Source organism: Meles meles, chromosome X (assembly GCF_922984935.1).
Source record: "Meles meles chromosome X, mMelMel3.1 paternal haplotype, whole genome shotgun sequence".
NCBI lineage: Eukaryota > Metazoa > Chordata > Mammalia > Carnivora > Mustelidae > Meles > Meles meles.
The window spans coordinates 83,314,666-83,335,827 of NC_060087.1; the positions used below are offsets into that span (position 1 = coordinate 83,314,666).

Genomic DNA, 21,162 nt, shown 5'->3' on the forward strand with positions numbered 1-21,162 from the left:
TTGCTCTCTGCAGTGGCGGTCTGTGAGGGGCTGGGTTTCTGGGAGGCGATGGGACGGTTCAGCTGGATGGGGTGAGAAGCTGCTCTCCCGTCCTTTTTTCGGACCCCAGGAAACTACTTGGAACTCGGAACCTTCCAATGGGTTAGATACACATATCGCTCTCCAGCTCTGGCCTCATGTTCTAGGGAGGTGTGATTAACTGTCATTCCAACGATTTCCTTAGTTTTTCCCATTTGAAGCCAAAACTTAAGTCTTTCTGGGTTCCTCTCATTCCTTTTTCGTACATCCTGTTCTTTTTATCACGGCCTTGCCCAGTATATCTCCAAAACGTATCATTTTTTACTTTGTCCACAGCTATCTTAGGCCTAGTTCAGACTACAGTCATATTTCTTCTGGACTGGTGAAGGCTTTTAAATTTTAACTAATTATTTTTTAAAGATTTTATTTATTTATATGACAGAGAGAGACAGCGAGAGATGGAATACAAGCAGCCACTTAATCGACTGAGTCACCCAGATGCCCCCAGACGAATTTACTGAGTCACCCAGACGCCCCCAGACGAATTTTTTAAAAAGCCTTCAGGGCACCTGGGCTCAGTGGGTTAACCATCTGCCTTTGGCTCAGGTCATGATCCCAGGGTACTGGGATTGAGCCCCGCATGGGGCTTCCTGCTCAGCTGGGAGCCTGCTTCTTCCTTTCCACTCCCCCTGCTTGTATTCCCTCTCTTGCACTCTCTCTCTGTCAAATAAGTAAGTAAAATCTTTTTTAAAAAATAAAAATAAAAATTCGTCTGTTTTCACTCCTTGACTCCCAACATTCTGTTCTCCACACTGCAGCTGGAAAGTCTTAAATCAGATGGTGTCACTCCCCTCTCTCACACTCCTCCCACCCTACCCCCATAAGTTTCAAGAGATCAGAGACCTTGACTGTTCTATTTTATCCCTAGTAACTAAAACTGTGCTTTGCTTTTGATGATGTTCAATAATTATTTACTGGATAAATGACTTAATTAATGGGGAATGATTCTGTTGTGAGAGTCCTTAGTTTGGTCACCAGTTTGACTTTTGAACTAAGCTGTTTTAACTTAGCACTTATGAAGTGGAGAGTGTAAAAGATTAAAAACAAAATCAAGGGTGGGGGGAGAAAAATAGGAGTGAGTGGAAAAAGCAAGATTGAATGTATGAGATGGATTAGTTTTGGACTTGATTTTGTGGTAGAGCCATTTTAGGAGAACTTGCTATGTTGCTTGTGCTTGATTTTTTTCCACAAGAAGTCTGGTTCAACTGGTGAATATTACCCTGGAGAGTTGTTTCTCCCTATTCCTGTTTAGGTCAAGGGCTTCTGTGAAAGTTAGCCTTTTTGTTGCCTGGATGGTTTTTAGGGTTTTTGTGTTTGTGTGAGTCTGTATTGTTTGTATCCTAGGTATTGTGTACTAAATGTTGGGAATACAAAGCAGATATGCTTCCTGTCTTTGTGGAGTAAAAAAGGATGGTTTGTTTAATGGTAACTTGACACTTGTTTCTGTATAGAGCATGTGCAATAATGTCATCTCAAAAGAGAGTTAAGGACTCTCAGGCTCAAAAGAGGACTTCGCAAGTTAGTGATAGTTATCAGACTAATCTGGCGGGGGAAGAAAAAGAAGACCTGGATGACTCAAAGCGCAGCTTGAATGATGAACAAGACAATCCAGCAGAGGATTATGGACATGCTGATGATCAAGGAGAAGATGCTCTGCAAATAGCAGTGAGATACTTTGAGAAGGGTAAGACAGATAATTTTCCTTATGAAAGTTCTATTGCTGTAAAAATGTCCTAGACTTTTTCTTATGGATTTTTAAAGGAAAGCATATTTTTGCTCAATTCATGCTTTTCTTTATTTAATAGGCATTTATTGAGTGCTTCCTAATACCAGTATGCTGGGTACTGGGGATACAACAACAAAGAAAATTCTTGGTATTTTCCAAGCTGTCGCACATTCGCACATTGAGATTATCTTGGAATCTTTTTTTTTTTAAAGATTTTATTTATTTATTTGACAGACAAAAATCACAAGTAGGCAGAGAGGCAGGCAGAGAGAGAGAGAGGGTGGAGGGAAGCAGGCTCCCCGCTGAGCAGAGAGCTGGATGCGGGGCTCCATCCCAGGACCCTAGGATCATGACCTGAACTGAAGACAGAGGCTCTAACCCACTGAACCCCCCAGGAACCCCTTATCTCGGAATCTTTAAAAAACACTGATGCCTGGCATCCACTATAAGACATTCTCATTTTATTGGCATGGAATGCAGTCTGGGCATCAGGATTTTTAAAAGACTCCCTAGGTGATTCCAATTTGCAGCGAAGTTTGGGAGCTACAGTCCTAGTATTGAATCTGCTTATAGTCTAAGTTCAGTACTTTTAGTTAGTTTAGAGCAGAGATGCCAGGACACGATTCAGTTTTCATCACTGAAGGTGCTGTTCCTCTATTGCTGTTAAATATTCTAGAATTTTACAGGCTTTGAAAGGTTTTGGGGAAGGCATTTTTAACATAGATCTATTTGTTTAGGAGCACCTGGGTGACTCAGTTGGTTAAGTGTCTGGCTCTCAATCTTAGCATAGGTCTTGATCTCAGGGTTGTGATTTCAAGCCCCATGTTGGGTTCCATGGTGAGTGTAGAGCCTACTTAAAAAAAAAAAAAAAGCTATTTCTTTTAAGTATCCTAAGTTGTAACTGTTGAGGTTGAGGACTGAAAAAATTTTAAAGGTCCCACTATTTAATATTGTTCCTTTTTCCAGATTCCGTTAAAACTTCACAGAGTAAAGATAAAATCTTGGAAAAGCACTTGAAAACTGTGGAAAACGTGGCGTGGAAGAATGGGTTAGCTCCGGAAGAAATTGATGTTCTATTAAATGTGGCACTCAGTGGCAAATTTGGTATGATAAGGGGATACATTTGTCATCAGTTTGCTATTAATTTTGCCTTCCAGACTTTGAAATAGATTGTTTATTGGAATCAGTTGCAGTACTTTATTTGTATTATTTTCTACATAAAACCAATCTGGTAAGATCATAAAGTGGGACTTTTTTGTGTTTAAGTTATCTTATGAACCAGAAGTTTCTGTGTATATATACTGAGAATGGTTAGTTATTACATGTCTTTACAAATAGAATGTATAGACTCTTGTCACAAATACATGGGAGTCATTTTTAGTATTTCTCTTAAGAAGTATAGATAAGACAGCTTAAGAGATCACTTAGTCTCTTTCATTGCTTTTAGGATCACTTACTATGGCAAATCCCTTTTGAAACTGTCTCCATTCCATTGTGTTTGACCTTAACAGTAAAGATGCTTTTTCTTTTGTGGAAATGCTTCCTTTCCTGTTCTAAGTGCCTTGGGGAGGACTTAATGGAGAGGGAGGGGTTCTTAGAAAGAAAGAACACCTGGCCAGTATTCTTATTATTTATTTTTTCAGACTCAGAAGGTATTTTAGGCCTTGAACATCTATCCTCATTTTAAAGGCGGGGAAACAGAGACCCAGAGTTGTTAAAGAGACTTGTTTAATGTCAGAGCTAGAACTGGGGAGCTCAGATCTCCTAACTCCCCTTCTAGTGTTTATACCACATCATATTGCTACTGGGTTTTCTTTTTTTTTTTTTTTTAAAGATTTTATTTATTTATTTGATAGAGAGAGAGGTCACAAGTAGGCAGAGAGGCAGGCAGAGAGAGAGGAGGAAGCAGGCTCCCTGCAGAGCAGAGAGCCCGATGCGGGGCTCGATCCCAGGACCCTGAGATCATGACCTGAGCCGAAGGCAGCGGCTTAATCCACTGAGCCACCCAGGCGCCCCAGCTACTGGGTTTTCTACTGGTTATTTTTTTTTTGAAATATTAAGACATCTATCAAAACTGGATGCTTTATATACTCTTTCCTGGGTCTTGCATATTGGGTTCCTTTGTGTATACCCTAACATCATGTTTTGCAGGGGTGTGTGTTTTAAAGCAATAACACACTACTAGCCGAATTCAAAATATGACTCTCAGGTATTTTAGTTCTCTACTTTTACTAGATTAGTTCTCTCTGTTTTCCTACAAAGTGAAATTTGAATTGGCTCTTATAAGTGGTTTCAGATTGTTTGGTTCTGTTATCTTCCCAGGAACCCATGTTTAACTGATGAGTGTCTATTGAGAATTTTCTCCCGTCTCTTAAAACATGTATGGGATATACAAGTGTTTTCTATATTGGAATTTCTCTTTTTTGATATCTCAGAAATGAATGGTTAAAAGGTTTTCATGATGTTTGCCAGGTCTTGTGGCAAATGCATGCCTCAGCCGTGGAAACTTACATATGACAATTTTAAACATAATCTCTGGGTTTTTATTCTAACTTTTCACTTTTCCCTTAAGCTGGAATTGGTGATGTCAGTTAGGGCCCCCTTAATTGTTTATCTCCTTTTAATTATTTCTGTGATATCTTCCATCACCACTGTATCTTTACCTGTAGATCTTCTGCTAAGTTGAAATTCATATTCAGGGGCAGGTGTGTTTGAAATGTCATATTAAGTACAAAAGGACTTCAGACACTTTAGAAGTTAAAAAGTCACTGGGACGTAAGTATTGAGTCTGTATTGAATTCACCCCTTGAATTTGGTACGTGTGTGAAGTGTTAGTGGTCAGACTGTTTTAAGCTTTAGAAGGGTTAGGGGATGGGAGTGGGGGAAAAAAGAAAATGAAAACAAGAAACCATGGTGGAATACAGAAATTTTTATTCTTATGATTCATTACCTTCCATCACTGCTTTCTTCCTTCTCTGCAGAATGATGGGGTAGAAATTGAGAATGTGTGTAGCATGAACAAATTTAGAGATCTAATGTACAGCATGATGATTACAGTTAATAATACTGTATTGAATACTGGAAATTTGGTAAGAGAGTAGATTTCAGGTGCTCTCACCACACAAAAAATGGTAACAACATGAGATTATACATAAATTAGTGTAGCTGTAATAATCATTTCCACTATGTATATGTATATCATATCATCACATACATCTGAAATATAAATTTTATTTTTTATTTTATTTTATTTTAAAAATTTTAAAAATTTAATAGCATTTATTGAGTCTATAATATATAGCATTGAGCTAGGAAATCTGGAACATCCTACTTATCCTTGACTGGATAATAACAGTAGCTACAGTTCCTTGGGAAATTACTATCTCATAGTTAATCATAGGCTGAGTGATGGACATTTACCATTTCACAACACTAGGAGGTAGATACTTTATCCCCATTTTACTTATAGAAAAGCCAAGGCTCAGATGGCTGAAGAACCTTGTCTAAGATCACACAGCTTGTCAAGATGTGTAGCTAGAATTCTTTTCTTTTCTTCTTGATTTTAGGTAGGTTTTTTGGTTTGTTTTACGTTTGGCAAAGTTTATTCATTTTTCTTATTAAAGATTTTATTTGTTGGAGAGAAAGTGCAAGAACGCACAAGCAGTGGGAGCAGCCAGCAGAGGGAGAAGCAGGCTACCTGCTGAGCAGGAAACCCGATGCAGAATTTGATCCAAGGACCCTGGGATTCTGACCCGAGCCAAAGGCAAACGCTTAACCTACTGAGCCACCCAGGCTTGCCTACACACTTTTTATTTCAAAAATAAACAAATAGGGGCACCTGGGTGGCTCAGTGGGTTAAGCCTCTGCCTTCGGCTCAGGTCATGATCTCAGGGTCCTGGGATCGAGCCCCGCATCAGGCTCTCTGCTCAGTGGGGAGCCTGCTTCTCTCTCTCTTCTCTCTCTGCCTGCCTCTCTGCCTCCTTGTGATCTCTGTCTGTCAAATAAATAAATAAAATCTTAAAAATAAATAAATAAATAAAATAAAGAGAAGTCTTTACCCTCGGGAAAAAAAGATGTGTATAAGATGTTTCTGAGAATGCTACTTGCAGGCAAAGTTAAGATCAGTGCTATTTCAGTGAGTGGATGTGATCATCATGCTATAATACATATAAAACAGTGTTTAAAGACACATATAAATATTTCTAAGAATGCTACTTGCAGAAATTGAGAACAGTATTATTATAGTGAATGGATGTGATCAGCACACTAATGCATGTAAAACAGTGGTTAAAGATGCATGGATCCAAGATGTTTTTGAGAATTCTATTTGCATGAGAAGTTGAGAACAATGTTTTTTCAGTGAGTGGTTGTGATCACCATATTATAATGTAAATGAAACAATGCTTACATACCAAAAATATTGATGAGATATACATTTAATTCTTGAAGACTTAATAAGCAGAAATTGATATAGGGTGTATAAAAAGTTATTTGCAACGTCACTTCTATTACCAGATGGGAGAATACCATGGAAGCCCAGAGAGTATGATGGAAAGATTGGACCAGTATAAAATATTATTACTGCTAGCTAATTCCAAGAATAGTTAATGGCACATTCTGCTATCCTCCCCACTTTTTGGGAGGGATGGAGAATACAAATATATTTATTTAGTTTATTCTTAAATGAACCAGTTCATGCAAGATGTCTGTCAGTAGTTATAAATAAGTCAGAATCTATTGTGCCATTAAAAAATAATAACAAAATAAGAAATAATCTTGGGGTTCCTGGGTGGCTCAGTTGGCTAAGCGTCCGACTCTTGGTTTTGGCTTAGGTCATTATCTTAGAGTCTTGGGATTGAGCCCCCTGTCAGCCTCTGCACTCAGTGGGAAGTCAATTTGTGGATTTCTCTCCCTCTTCCTCTACCCTTCCCCTGCTCTGGCACATGCGTGCTCTCTTTCTGAAATAAATAAGTCTTTTAAAAAAATCCTTGAAATTTTCTTAAGACTTTTTTTTGAAGTATAATTCACATACCATAGAATTCACTCTTTTCTTAAAGATTTTATTTATTTGACAGAGAGAGATCACAAGTAGGCAGAGAGGCAGGCAGAGAGAAAGGGGGAAGCAGGCTCCCTCCTGAGCAGAGAGCCTGATGTGAGGCTCGATCCCAGGACCCGGAGACCATGACCTGAGCCAAAGGCAGAGGCTTAATCCACTGAGCCACCCAGGCACCCCTGAATTCACTCTTTTAAAGCATGCAGTTCAGGATATTTTTTAGCATATTCACAGAGTTGTACAACCATCACCACTCTCTAATTCCCAAACATATTCATCATGCCAAAAAGAAACCTTGTAGGCATCCTTCCTTTTTTTTAAAAAAAAGATTTTATTCATTTATCTGACAGACTAGAGATCACAAGTAGGCAGAGAGGCAGGCAGAGAGAGAGGAGGAAGCAGGCTCCCTGCTGAGCAGAGAGCCCAATGTGGGGCTTGATCCAAGGACACTGGGATCATGACCTGAGCCGAAGGCAGAAGCTTTAACCCACTGAGCCACCCAGGCGCCCCAGCATCCTTCCTTTTTAAAAAGAAATACAGAGCCAAAGAATTTGCTTTATTGTTATATTAGAACTTAAAGATATATTTTTGTTTGAAACTGTTTTGTAAAAATGATAAGAGATATCAAATACTACTTTTTTATTGTCTTCAGTATAAAGTGAGATTTTAGGACTAAGTGAATAATAGTAAAGAAACAATCAAGTTTCTAAAATGTAGTTTAATTTGGAGTTTGCTTTCTAGGGAGTGCTGTAAACACTCGGATATTGAAGTGTATGATTCCAACAACTCTAATATCAGAAGATTCTGTGGTTAAGGCGGTCTCCTGGCTTTGTGTTGGCAAGTGTTCTGGTAGCACCAAGGTAATCTTTTTAAACAGTTTGATGATAAGCCCTTCAGAACCACTTAAGGGCTGGCGAGGAAAAGCCACTTATGGAGTAATGGCAGTGGCCTTTTGTGCAAAGGCTGTAGTTTTGGAACAATATAGCTTGATGCAGGGACTTTGCTCAAGCGGAAAATTTTACTGAGAAATAAAATCTATTATCCTACTTTATGCTAGAAGCTTCTAAAACAGCCTTGAGTGGGGAATTAAGCTCTCTCCTGTGCCAGTTATATTTCTCTAAAGATAAGCATTTTGTCTCTCAACAGGTACTTTTTTATCGTTGGCTGGTTGCAATGTTTGACTTCATTGATCACAAGGATCAAATTAACTTGCTCTATGGCTTCTTTTTTGCTTCATTGCAAGATGATGCACTGGTAAGTAAAAACTGGACAACATTATGTACCAGTCAAATGGCATGTTCTTGTATGTTGACATACCATGTATACTTCAAAGAGCATTTTTCCTTATTTTAAAATACATCAAACATATAGAAAAGGAGAAAGTATAACATAACAAACACCCTTGTACCTCTCATATTAACAAATATAATGTTTTTATCACATTTATTTATATCTTTTTTTAAGGAAATAAAAATGTTACGAATAGTATTGACTCCACATTGGAGTCTCTGCTAATTTAGAGCAATGATTGCCATCTTTTCTGTCTAAAACCACTTCAACAGGTCCTATGGGTCACTTATTCTACATTTTCTTGATTAACACTGCAAAAACCTCATCAGAATTAATGAGAAAGAGAGGATTGCTTTTGATGAGATGCCAATGGGCTGATTCTGATTAAATAGCATAATTATTCCCATTGAAAACATTAATAACTCTAGGAAGTCAATCTACTGTCCACCTGGAAGACTTTCAAGGACCATCAGTACTTCATAGACCATGTGAATCATTCATCTAACCAAATTCCTCTTGCCTTTGGAAAGGGAATTCATTCATTGATTTCATTTTTAAAAACTGATGTTTTTACTCTGTTTGTTACATTGTACTAGGTGTTGTAGAAGACTCAAAGTGCTGGGGCACCTGGGTAGCACTGCTGGTTAAGTGTCTGACTCTTGATCTCAGCTCAGGTCTTGATCTCAGGGTTGTGAGTTCACACCCCACGTTGGGCTCCACACTGGGTGTGGAGCCTACTTTAAAAAAAAAAAAGTTTAGCAGAGTGTCTGTATTCCAGGGTTTTTAATCCAGTTGGTGGAAAGCATGTAAAATTAAATAAACAACACAAAAGTTAAATTATCAAAGACAGTATATGATAATGTGAGGATAGTGATTGTGGTGATATTTCCAGGAAGGAAGAGAACACTGTAAACCAATGATTAGAAAAAGTATCATAAAGTATTTGGGCATTGAGCTAGGCCTTGAAGGTGGAATAGGATTTAAGATTTGATAAAAGGAAATAATATTTTATATAATGGGAACGTTTCAAGCAAAGTTGTGAGCTGTGTAAATTTTGTTTCCAGAGACCTTAAATAGATCAGACTGACTTACAGTTGTGTCAGGGAGTGGTGGAAGGTAAGGCTGAAAAGGTTAGATGAGGAAAGATTGTAGAGGTCTCTGAAGGTGATGCTAGCTGATTTGGAATTTATCCTCTATCCAGTGGGGGAAATCACATAATTTTTTGGCAGAACATGTTGAAAGCAGAATTGTAGGGAAGTTACGTTTAATAATGACAAACACTATGAATAAGGAGAGAGGCTAGTGTTGGGAAAAATAGGAGACTAACCTGATAATCCAGGTATAACATGATGAAGTCCTAGACTAGCAGTTCTCAAATTTGATCTGTGGACCTCTTGTGGCTCCCTGTTACGGGAGTTCTGAGAGGTCAAAATTATTTTCATAGCAATATCAAGATACTATCTGGTATTTTCATTGAGTTGACATTTGCACTGATAGTGCTAAAGTAGTGGTGAGTAAAACTGCTGGTGCCTTAGCAAGAATCAGGGCAGTGGGGCCAAACTGTATTAATGGTCATTTTATTCTTCACTAAAGTTTTTTTTTTTTAAGCTAGTTTCTCTCAGTGTCCCAAATGAAGCAGTAAAAATTCATTAATTTTATTAAATTTCAGCCTTTGAGACATGTCTTTAATATTCTGTGTGATAAAGTGGGGAATACAAATAAATCCCTTCTGTATACTAAACTGCAGTCCTCAGGAAAAGCTCTTGTATTATTGAGTTGTGAGCTAAACTAGCTGCTTTCTTCATGGAATACCATTTTTACTTGCAAAAATGACTGACATATAAACTATGATTATCCAGACATGGGTATTTGGCAGATGTTTTTTTCAAAAATGAAAAGCCTGCTTCTCATTTCAAAGAAAACAACTCACAGTATTTGTTGCCAGTGATAAGATTTGAGCTTTCAAGTGAAAATTATGAGTTTGGAAAATTTGTATCTACCACTGTGAACTTGATAACTTCCCAGTACTTAAACTTTTCAAATGAAATTGGTAACAGTATTAATGAATGTGATTTTTAGATATTGTATAATGAAATGTGTCAATATTTGGAAGGTTGGTGTAACTCAATGAACCAATATTTTCCAGATGACCAGGTATGATGTTGTAAAATTATGCATGGGTAAAAGATCAATTCACAATGAAAGATATATCACTGAATTTTATGTATTTATTTAACATTTTTTTCAGTAGACTTTAATTTTATATAGCAATGAACTGTAATGGAATAGTACAAAGAGAGTCCATTGGTAAGGTTTCAGATTCCACATTGTGGCTAACCCTTAAGAGAATACCATTTATCAAGACTAATATACAGTGTTCTGAAAAAGCTACTAAAATATTGCTTTCTTTTCCAACTACACATATCTGTGTGAGGCTGGATTGTCTTCATGTACTTCAGTTAAAACAACATAGCAGGTTTAGTGCTAAAGTAGAGAATCCAGCTGTATTCTATTAAGTCAGAAACATTAAATAGAATTTAGAAATGTAAAACTATGTTACTCTAGTCATTTTTTTGGGAAAATATAGTTTTTCATCAAATATGTCATGTTAACATGTAATGGGTTTATTATTTTTAGTGGATTAATAAGCATTTTTAAGTTTCTCAGTTTTAATTTCTAATATGATGAATATCAATAGATAAAATCCAGATAAAGAATAGCTCTGTGGGATCCTCTAATTTTAAGAATGTAAAGAGTACTGAGACCAAAAAGTTTGAGAGTTACTGTCCTAGTCTAAGGAGGTGGTTGTGGAAATGAAAAATTGAAAGGGCAAATTTGGGGGGAGGTTATAAACGAAGAATTGACAGGATCTGATCCCTAAACTGGATTAAGGGAAGGGTCAAGAGATAAAGATCTGAGGTTTTTAAGTCAATATGGCCCAGAATGATGGTATCTTTGACCATAAAAGAAAGTTTGTGAGAAGAAGGTAGTTTTGGAAGGCATATAATATATTTGGATTTAGATGTACAAAGGTCACAGGGTATGCTGTAGAAGTTCACTTAATGAATATGTATTAACTGTGTACTATGCCTGACAGTGAATTTAGTATTGGGAATGGAAATATGAGTAAGCCATAATAAATAATTTATATGAGGCCTATATGCCAGGTACTAGGTGCTTTATATACACAGTTATTTTATCAACTCTAAGATGCCATCAGTTATAAGATGCATCTTTATCTTATGAACCACTACAAAATAATGCTGTCATTGAAACTCTCAGATGACATCAATTGTAAGATTATTATTTTCAGAGATGTTAAAATGTAAAAAAAAAAGTGTTAGATTATGTATTTTTTTCTTCTGTTCCTGGCGTTCTGAAAGTTCTTTGTGTTCTGACACCAGTATTCTTTAAAAATTATTTATTGAGGTTCTCCTGGCTGGCTCAGTCAGTAGAACTCAGTAGCAACCCTTGATCTTGGAGTCATGGGTTCAAGCCCCATGTTGGGTGTAGAGCTTACTTTTTAAAAAAATATTTATTGAGCACCTACTAGTTTCTGTACTTATGCTGTCCCGAATGGTAGCCATTAATTTCATGTGACTAGTGAACAATGGAAATATGGCTGGGCCAAACTGATATGTGCTGTAAGTACAAAATACACACTTGATAAAATGTGGTTTTAACTCATTTAAACCTCTTGGCAACCTTATGAAGTATACACTTCTATCCCTATTTTATTTTATTTTTTTAAAGATTTTATTTGTCAGAGAGAGAGAGAGCGAGCACAAGCAGGGGGAGCAGCAGGCAAGGGAGAAGCAGGCTCCCCGATGAGCAAGGAGCCCAATGTGGGACTCAATTCCAAGACCCTGGGATCATGACCTGAGCCAAAGGCAGATGCCTAACCAACTGAGCCACCCAGGCGTCCCTAACCTGGAAGATCTTTTAAGTGTAGCAGGGGAGAAGATATGTACAGTGTGATAAATCCCATGATAGAATGCACAGGGTTCTGTGAGAGTATAAAGAAGTGGCAAAAGAGGACTAGCAATCAGAGTTAAAACTACAGGAATTTAGGGGCGCCTGGGTGGCTCAGTGGGTTAATCCTCTGCCTTTGGCTCAGGTCATGGTCTCAGGGTCCTGGAATCAAGCCCTGCATCCAGCTCTCTGCTCAGCAGGGAACCTGCTTCCCCCTGTCTCTCTGCCTGCATCTCTGCCTGCTTGTGATTTTTCTCTCTGTCAAATAAATAAAATCTTTTTAAAAATTTCTAAAAAACTATAGGAATTTGAAAAAAAAATTATAGGAATTTGCTTTCTTTAGAAAGAGAGATACCTCTCCTGACAAGCAAAAAGGGTGGGCATTGATGGTAATAAGTGTGTGGGTCAATAAGTGATACAATTGAGGGAGTTCCTGCCTAGTGGTCTTGGTGATATTTTTTTCAATTTTTCACTCAAGTAGGAGGCAAAGTCTTCTGCTAACAATGAGGAGGGGATGATAAAATATATATATATTTTAAAGATTTTATTTATTTCACAGATACAGATCACAAGTAGGCATAGAGGAAGGCAGAGAGAGAGAGAGAGAGGAGGAAGCAGGCTCCCTGCTGAGCAGAGAACCCGATGTGGGGCTTGATCCCAGGACCCTGGTATCATGACTTGAGCTGAAGGCAGAGGCTTTAACCCACTGAGCCACCCAGGTGCCCCAGGATGATAAAATATATTTGAGGAGACAGTATAAATTTTGAAATAGCTCCTGATGGAGATGGGAATAGGAGATGATTAAAGACAAGTTTTGAAGGCCCAGATGTGATTAGAGAATATGGATATGAGATGTGACTAACATGCAAGGACAGGCAGTCGCTCTAGGGTTGGGCAAGGATGCATGAGAGTGATTGGGCTGAAGGACCAGGGAGTTGAGACTGAAAAGGGAAGAAGGTGAAGACAGAAGATGGCAGACTGGGAACATACACATAGAGCTGAGGTTTGGGATACCTTGGTGATTGTCACGGTATGTAGTGGGATTAAAAGCTGGACTGATAACGAAATTGTAGCTTTGAAGTTTAAGATTTCAGGAGGGGATGGTTCAATGTAATGACAAGATTCAGAGTGACCATGGGTGAGAGTTGTTGAAGTATAGTGAGGAAATGAAGATTACTGGAACTGAAAATTTCTGTTTCCTTATGGATTTGTTGTTGTTGCTACCCATCTACCAATTACTGAATGAAAATGTTGAAAATCTCCCATTGTGAAGTATTTGTCAGTTTTTCTTGAAAGCTTTGTCAATTTTTGCTATATATTTTGAATCTGTTATTAGGTGTGTACACAATTAGAGTTTCTTACTGTTCTGATGAATCAAACCTGTGATCATGGAGTAACTCTGTTAGAAATGCTTTTGGTTTTAGTCTGTTTTGTATGGGATTGACATTACTACTCTGGCTTTATTTTAGCTGGTATATTTCCATCGTTTAGAGTTTAATTTAATCTTCTTTTGTCCTCATGTCTTAGATGCCTCTTTTTAAAAATATTAACTTATTTGACTGAGAGAGTGAGATCACAAGTAGGCAGAGAGGCAGGCAGAGAATGAGGGGGAAGCAGACTCCCTGCTGAGCAGAGAGCCCGATGTGGGGCTCGATCCCAGGACCCTGAGATCATGACCTGAGCCGAAGGCAGAGGCTTAACCCACTGAGCCACCCAGGCGTCCCATAGATGCCTCTTTTAAATAGCATATAACTAGAACTTATTTTTAAATCCTATTTGAGTATTTTTCTTGAACCTGGAGAATTAGTTTATTTACCTATGTAGCGATTGTTGAAATAATAGGAACAAATTCAAATATCTTATTTAAAATTTTTTTTTCAAATATCTTATTTTGAGCTTTCTAAATGATTTGCTTTTTTTCTGCCTTTTCCCTTCTTTCTCTCTTATTTTTGGATTGATTCCCCTATTCTAGTTTGGAAATAAGTTATACATTCTGTATATGTTCTTTTAGGTGTTACTGTGCATATATTAACATGCTAAACATTTAATGTAAAAATGTACAATAATGTCACTTTTTACTGCTTTTCTCTTAGTAGATATAGTTATTTCTCATAGAATATGTCATTTATGCTAGCATGTCATGGGTATATTTGACTGAATTATTAAACATATAAATTTCTCTCAGTTTTCTTTTTTTTTTAATTTTTTATAAACATATAATGTATTATTAGCCCCAGGGGTACAGGTCTGTGAATCACCAGGTTTACACACTTCACAGCACTCACCATAGCACATACCCTCCCCAATGTCCATAACCCCACCACCCTCTCCCAACACTTTTCCCCCAGAAACCCTCAGTTTGTTCTGTGAGATTAAGAGTCTTTTATGGTTTGTCTCCCTCCTGATCCGATCTTGTTTCATTTATTCTTTTCCTACCCCCCAAACCCACCACGTTGCATCTCCCCTTCCTCATATCAGGGAGATGATATGATAGTTGTCTTTCTCCGATTGACTTATTTCACTAAGCATAATACCCTCTAGTTCCATCCATGTCATCGCAAATGGCAAGATTTCATTTCTTTTGATGGCTGCATAGTATTCCATTGTGTATATCTACCACATCTTCTTTATCCATTCATTTGTTGATGGACATCTAGGTTCTTTCCATAGTTTGGCTACTGTGGACATTGCTGCTATAAACATTTGGGTGCACGTGCCCTTCGGATCACTACGTTTGTATCTTTAGGGTAAACACCCAGTAGTGCAATTGCTGGGTCATAGGGTAGCTCTATTTTCAACTTTTTGAGGAACCTCCATGCTGTTTTCCACAGTGGTTGCACCAGCTTGCATTCCCACCAACAGTGTAGGAGGGTTCCCCTTTCTCCGCATCCTCGCCAGCATCTGTCATTTCCTGACTTGTTAATTTTAGCCATTCTGACTGGTGTGAGGTGGTATCTCATTGTGGGTTTGATTTGTATTTCCCTGATGCTGCGTGATGTGGAGAATTTTTTCATGTGATGTGTCTGTTGGCCATCTGGATGTCTTCTTTGCAGAAATGTCTGTTCATGTCCTCTGCCCATTTCTTGATTGGATTATTTGTTCTTTGGGTGTTGAGTTTGCTAAGCTCTTTATAGATTTTGGACACTAGTCCTTTATCTGATATGTCATTTGCAAATAACTTTTCCCATTCTGTCAGTTGTCTTTTGTTTTTCTTGACTGTTTCCTTTGCTGTGCAAAAGCTTTTGATTTTTTTTTAAAGATTTTATTTATTTATTTGACAGACAGAGATTTCAAGTAGGCAGAGAGGCAGGCAGAGAGAGAGAGAGGAGGAATCAGGCTCCCTGCCAAGCAGAGAACCCGATGCGGGGCTCGATCCCAGGACCCCGGGATCATGACCCGAGACGAAGGCAGAGGCTTTAACCCACTGAGCCACCCAGGCGCCCCAAGATTTTGATCTTGATGAAGTCCCAATAGTTCATTTTTGCCCTTGCTTCCCGTGCCTTTGGCAATGTTCCTAGGAAGAAGTTGCTGCGGCTGAGGTTGAAGAGGTTGCTGCCTTTGTTGTCCTCAACGATTTTGATGGATTCCTTTCCAACATTGAGGTCCTTCATCCATTTTGAGTCTATTTTCGTGTGTGGTGTAAGGAAATGATCCAATTTCATTTTTCTGCATGTGGCTGTCCAATTTTCCCAACACCATTTGTTGAAGAGACTGTCTTTTTCCATTGGACATTCTTTCCTGCTTTATCAAAGATTAGTTGACCATAGAGTTGAGGGTCTGTTTCTGGGCTCTCTATTCTGTTCCATTGATCTATGTGTTTTTGTGCCAGTACCATGCTGTCTTGATGATGACAGCTTTGTAATAGAGCTTGAAGTCCGGAATTGTGATGCCACCAACTTTGGCTTTCTTTTTCAATATTCCTTTGGCTATTTGAGGTCTTTTCTGGTTCCATATAAATTTTAGGATTATTTGTTCCATTTCTTTCCAAAAAATGGGTACGATTTTGAAAGGGATTGCATTAAAAGTGTAGATTGCTTCAGGTAAGTATAGATATTTTCACAGTATTTGTTCTTCCAATCCAGGAGCATGGAACATTTTTCCATTTCTTTGTGTCTTCCTCAGTTTCTTTCATGAGTACTTTATAGTTTTCTGAGTATAGATTCTTTGCCTCTTTGATTAGGTTTATTCCTAGGTATCTTAGGGTTTTGGTTGCAATTGTAAATGGGATCAACTTCTTAATTTCTCTTTCTTCTGTCTTGTTGTTGGTGTATAGAAATGCAGCTGATTTCTGTGCATTGATTTTATATCCTGACACTTTACTGAATTCCTGTACAAGTTCTAGCAGTTTTGGAGTGGAGTCTTTCGGGTTTTCCACATATAGTATCATATTATCTGCAAAGAGCGATAGTTTGACTTCTTCATTGCCGATTTGGATGCCTTTAATTTCTTTTTGTTTTCTGGTTGCTGAGGCTAGGACTTCTAGTACTATGTTGAATAGCAGTGGTGATAATGGACATCACTACCGTGTTCCTGACCTTAGCGGAAAATCTTTTAGTTTTTCTCCATTGAGCATGATATTTGCGGTGGGTTTTTCATAGATGGCTTTGATAATATTGACGTATGTGCCCTCTATCCCTACACTTTGAAAAGTTTTGATCAGGAAGGGATGCTGTACTTTGTCAAACGCTTTTTCAGCATCTATTGAGAGTATCATATGGTTCTTGTTCTTTCTTTTATTAATGTATTGTATCACATTGATTGATTTGCAGATGTTGAACCAACCTTGCAGCCCTGGAATAAATCCCACTTGGTCGTGGTGAATAATCCCTTTAATGTACTGTTGGATCCTATTGGCTAGTATTTTGGTGAGAATTTTCACATCTGTGTTCATCAAGGATATTGGTCTGTAATTCTCTTTTTTGATGGGATCCTTGTCTGGTTTTGGATCAAGGTGATGCTGGCTTCATAAAATGAGTTTGGAAGTTTTCCTTCCATTTCTATTTTTTGGAACAGTTTCAGGAGAATAGGAATTAGTTCTTCTTTAAATGTTTGGTAGGGTGCATCTGTGTGGCTCAGTGGGTTAAGGCCTCTGCCTCCGCTCAGGTCATGATCCCAGGGTCCTGGGATTGAGCCCCGCATTGGGCTCTCTGCTCAGTGGGGAGCCTGCTTTCTCCACTCTCTCTGCCTGCCTCTCTGCCTACTTGTGATCTCTTTGTCAAATAAATAAATACAATCTTTTAAAAAATAAATGTTTGGTAGATTTCCCCTTGGAAGCTGTCTGGCCCTGAGCTTTTGTTTGTTTGGCGATTTTTGATGACTGTGTCAATCTCCTTACTGGTTATGGGTCTGTTCAGGTTTTTTATTTCTTCCTGGTTCAGTTGTGGTAGTTTATATGTCTCAAGGAATGCATCCATTTCTTCCAGATTGTCAAATTTGTTGGCGTAGAGTTGCTCATAGTATGTTCTTATAATTGTATTTCTTTGTTGGTTGTGATCTCTCCTCTTTCATTCGTGATTTTATTTATTTGGGTCCTTTCTCTTTTCTTTTTGATAAGTCTGGCCAGGGGTTTATCAATCTTATTAATTCTTTCAAAGAACCATTCCTAGTTTCGTTGATTAGTTCTGTTGTTTTTTTAGTTTCTATTTCATTGATTTCTGCTCTCATCTTTATGATTTCTCTTCTCCTGCTGGTTTTATGCTTTCTTTGTTGTTCTTTCTCCAGCTCTGTTAGGTATAGTACTTGAGACCTTTCTTGTTTCTTGAGAAAGGCTTGTACCTCTATATATTTTCCTCTCAGGACTGCTTTTGCTGTGTCCCACAGATTTTGAACCATTGTGTTTTCATTATCATTTGTTTCCATGAATTTTTTCAATTCTTCTTTAATTTCCTGGTTGACCCATTCATTCTTTAGAAGGATGCTGTTTAGTCTCCCTGTATTTGGGTTCTTTCCAAATTTCCTCTTGTGATTGAGTTCTAGCTTCAGAGTATTGTGGTCTGAAAATATGCAGGGAATGATCCCAATCTTTTGATACCGGTTGAGACCTGATTTAGGACCCAGGATGTGATCTATTCCGGAGAATGTTTCATGTGCACTAGAGAAGAATGTGTATTCTGTTGCTTTGGGATGAAATGTTCTGAATATATTTGTGATGTCCATCTGGTCCAGTGTGTCATTTATGGCCTTTATTTCCTTGTTGATCTTTTGCTTGGATGATCTGTCCATTTCAGTGAGGGGAGTGTTCAAGTCCCCTACTATTATTGTGTTATTATCGATGTGTTTGTTTGATTTTGTTATTAATTGGTTGATATAGTTGGCTGCTCCCATGTTAGGGGCATAGATAATTCAGATTGTTAGATTTTCTTGTTGGACAGACCCTTTGAGTATGATACAGTGTCCTTCCTCATCTCTTAATATAGTCTTTGGATTAAAATCTAATTTGTCTGTTTTAAGGACTACCACCCCAGCTTTCTTTTGATGTCCATTAGCATGGCAAATTGTTTTCCACCCCCTCACTTTAAATCTGGAGGTGTCTTTGGGTCTAAAATGAGTTACTTGTAGGGTTTTGTTTTTTTATCCATTCTGATACCCTGTGTCTTTTGATTGGGGCATTTAGCCCATTAACATTCAGGGTAACTATTGAGCAATATGAATTTAGTGGCATTGTATTGCCTGTAAGGTGACTGTTACTGTATATTGTCTCTGTTCCTTTCTGATCTACTACTTTTACTCTCTGATCTACTACTTTTACTACTCTCTTTGCTTAGAGGACCCTTTTCAATATTTCCTGTAGAGCTGGTTTGGTGTTTGCAAATTCTTTCAGTTTTTATTTGTCCTGGAAGCTTTTTATCTCCCCTTCTACTTTCAATGATAGTCTGGCTGGATAGAGTATCCTTGGCTGCATGTTCTTCTTGTTTAGTGCTCTGAATATATCATGCCATTTCTATCTGGCCTGCCAGGTCTCTGTGGATAAGTCCGCTGCCAATCTAATATTTTTACCATTGTATATTACAGACTTCTTGTCCCGGGCTGCTTTCAGTATTTTCTCTTTGTCACTAAGACTTGTAAATTTTACTATTAGGTGACGGGGTGTGGACCTATTCTTGTTGACTTTGAGGGGGTTCTCTGCACCTCCTGGATTTTGATGCTTGTTCCCTTTGCCATATTAGGGAAATTCTCTCCAATAATTCTCTCCAATATATCTTCTGTTCCCCTCTCTCTCTTTCTTCTTCTGGAATCCAATTATTCTAATGTTGTTTCATCTTATGGTGTCACTTATTTCTTGAATTCTCCCCTAGTAGTCCAGTGTTTGTTTGTCTCTCTTTTGCTCAGCTTCTTTATTCTCTGTCATTTCGTCTTCTATATCACTAATTCTTTCTTCTGCCTTGTTTGTCCTAGCAGTAAGAGCCTCTATTTTTGATTGCACCTCACTAATAGCTTTTTTGATTTCAACTTGGTTAGATTTTATTTCTTTTATTTTTGCAGAAAGGGATTTTATCTCTCCGGAGAGAGTTTCTTTAATATCTTCCATGCCTTTTTCAAGCCTGGCGAGAACCTTGAGAATCGTCATTCTGAACTCTGGATCTGACATATTACCCATGTCCGTATTGATTAGGTCCCTAGCCTTTGGTACTGCCTCTTGTTCTTTTTTTTGTGGTGAGTTTTTCCGCCTTGTCATTTTGTCCAGATAAGCATATATGAAGGAGCAAATAAAATACTAAAAGGGTTGCAATGACCCCAAGAAAATGTGCTTTAACCAAATCAGAAGAGACCCCAAATCGTGGGAGGGAGAAAGGGGATAAAAAGAAGTTCAGAAAAAAGAAATTAGTAAAAGAAAACAAATAAAGAAAAAATGTAAAAAGAAAAATATATATATATATGTTAGACTGGTGACTAGAACAGGGTCACCCACTTAATTTGGGGAGTATTTTGGTCTCTTAGAAGAAAGTACCTCCCAACATTTTAAAGAATGAAAGATGTATATAACGGTAAACACAATGAAGGGATGGAATATGCCTATAAAGATGAAAAAAAGTTTTTTTAAATTTCTAAAAATGGAGTTGATAAAGTAATTTGGTTGGGAGAATAAAGAAAAAGAAAGGGAAGAGAAGTTGCTCGGGCTGGAGACTAGAACAAGCCCGGAGCTAGATTTAGGGTATATTTTGATCTATTAGAAGAAGTTGTACCCCTCGTTTTTTAGAAGAAAAAACCCTATGTGTATATAAAAAATAAAGTTAAATACAATGAAGGATAAAATATGACTATAATAATGAAGGTTCAAAAATGATTATTATTATTTTTTAATGAAAGGTATTGTTAAGATAAACTAGTTAAAGGACATTAAAAGGGGAAAGGGTAAAAGTTAAAAAAAATTGAGCAGAAGAAAAAAAATAAAAAAAATTAATTAACTGCAAGAGTAAGGAATCATGGGGAGAAAGCCATGAATTCCATGTTTTGCTTTCTCCTCCCCTGGATTTTTGCTGCTTGCTCTTGGCTGGATTTCTTGTTGATCTTCTGGGGAATGCCCTGTTGTAATGATTTTCACGTGTCTTTGCCCGAGGCGGAATTGCACCACAGTTACCAGAGGCCAGGCTAAGTAATCCGCTCTGGTTCGCTTTTGGGAGCTTTTGTTCCCTGAATGCTTTCCATAGAGTTCCGGAGGACGGGAAGGAAAATGGCGGCCTCCCAGTCTCCAGCCTGGAAGAGCCGAGAGTTCGGGCCCCCACTCCTCAGTGCGCCCTCAGAGAAAAGCACTCAATCACTCCCGTCTCCCTGGCCTCTAGCCATGCTCCGAGCTCACCCAGCCTGTGACCAAGCATCTCTTTCTCTGGCACACAGCTCCGCCTGGAGTTTCCGAACTCTGCAGATCCCTGAGCTCTTCCAGGGTGTGTCTCCCAGATCTTGTGGGGACCCCACTCATAGAGCAGTGGCCTGTGCCACGGATTACGGTTCAAGGTAACCCCGAGTTGATAGCTCACTCCTCGGTTCTTTCTCTGTAGCCGGCTTCCCCACTCTATTACCTGGGAGCTCTGTGACACTTAGACAC

The 21,162-nt window shown here is 38.2% G+C and overlaps 1 protein-coding gene across 1 annotated transcript in view; it reads left to right on the forward strand.

Annotated features, from left to right (window-relative positions):
* Positions 1 to 21,162, forward strand: part of CENPI (centromere protein I) — a 90,170-nt gene that overhangs the window by 230 nt on the left and 68,778 nt on the right. The window contains exons 2-5 of the mRNA XM_045994486.1: positions 1,530 to 1,762; positions 2,771 to 2,908; positions 7,599 to 7,717; positions 8,004 to 8,111. Coding sequence (XP_045850442.1) covers positions 1,543 to 1,762; positions 2,771 to 2,908; positions 7,599 to 7,717; positions 8,004 to 8,111 — 585 coding nt within the window. The 5' untranslated portion in view covers positions 1,530 to 1,542. The remainder of the gene's footprint in view (positions 1 to 1,529; positions 1,763 to 2,770; positions 2,909 to 7,598; positions 7,718 to 8,003; positions 8,112 to 21,162) is intronic.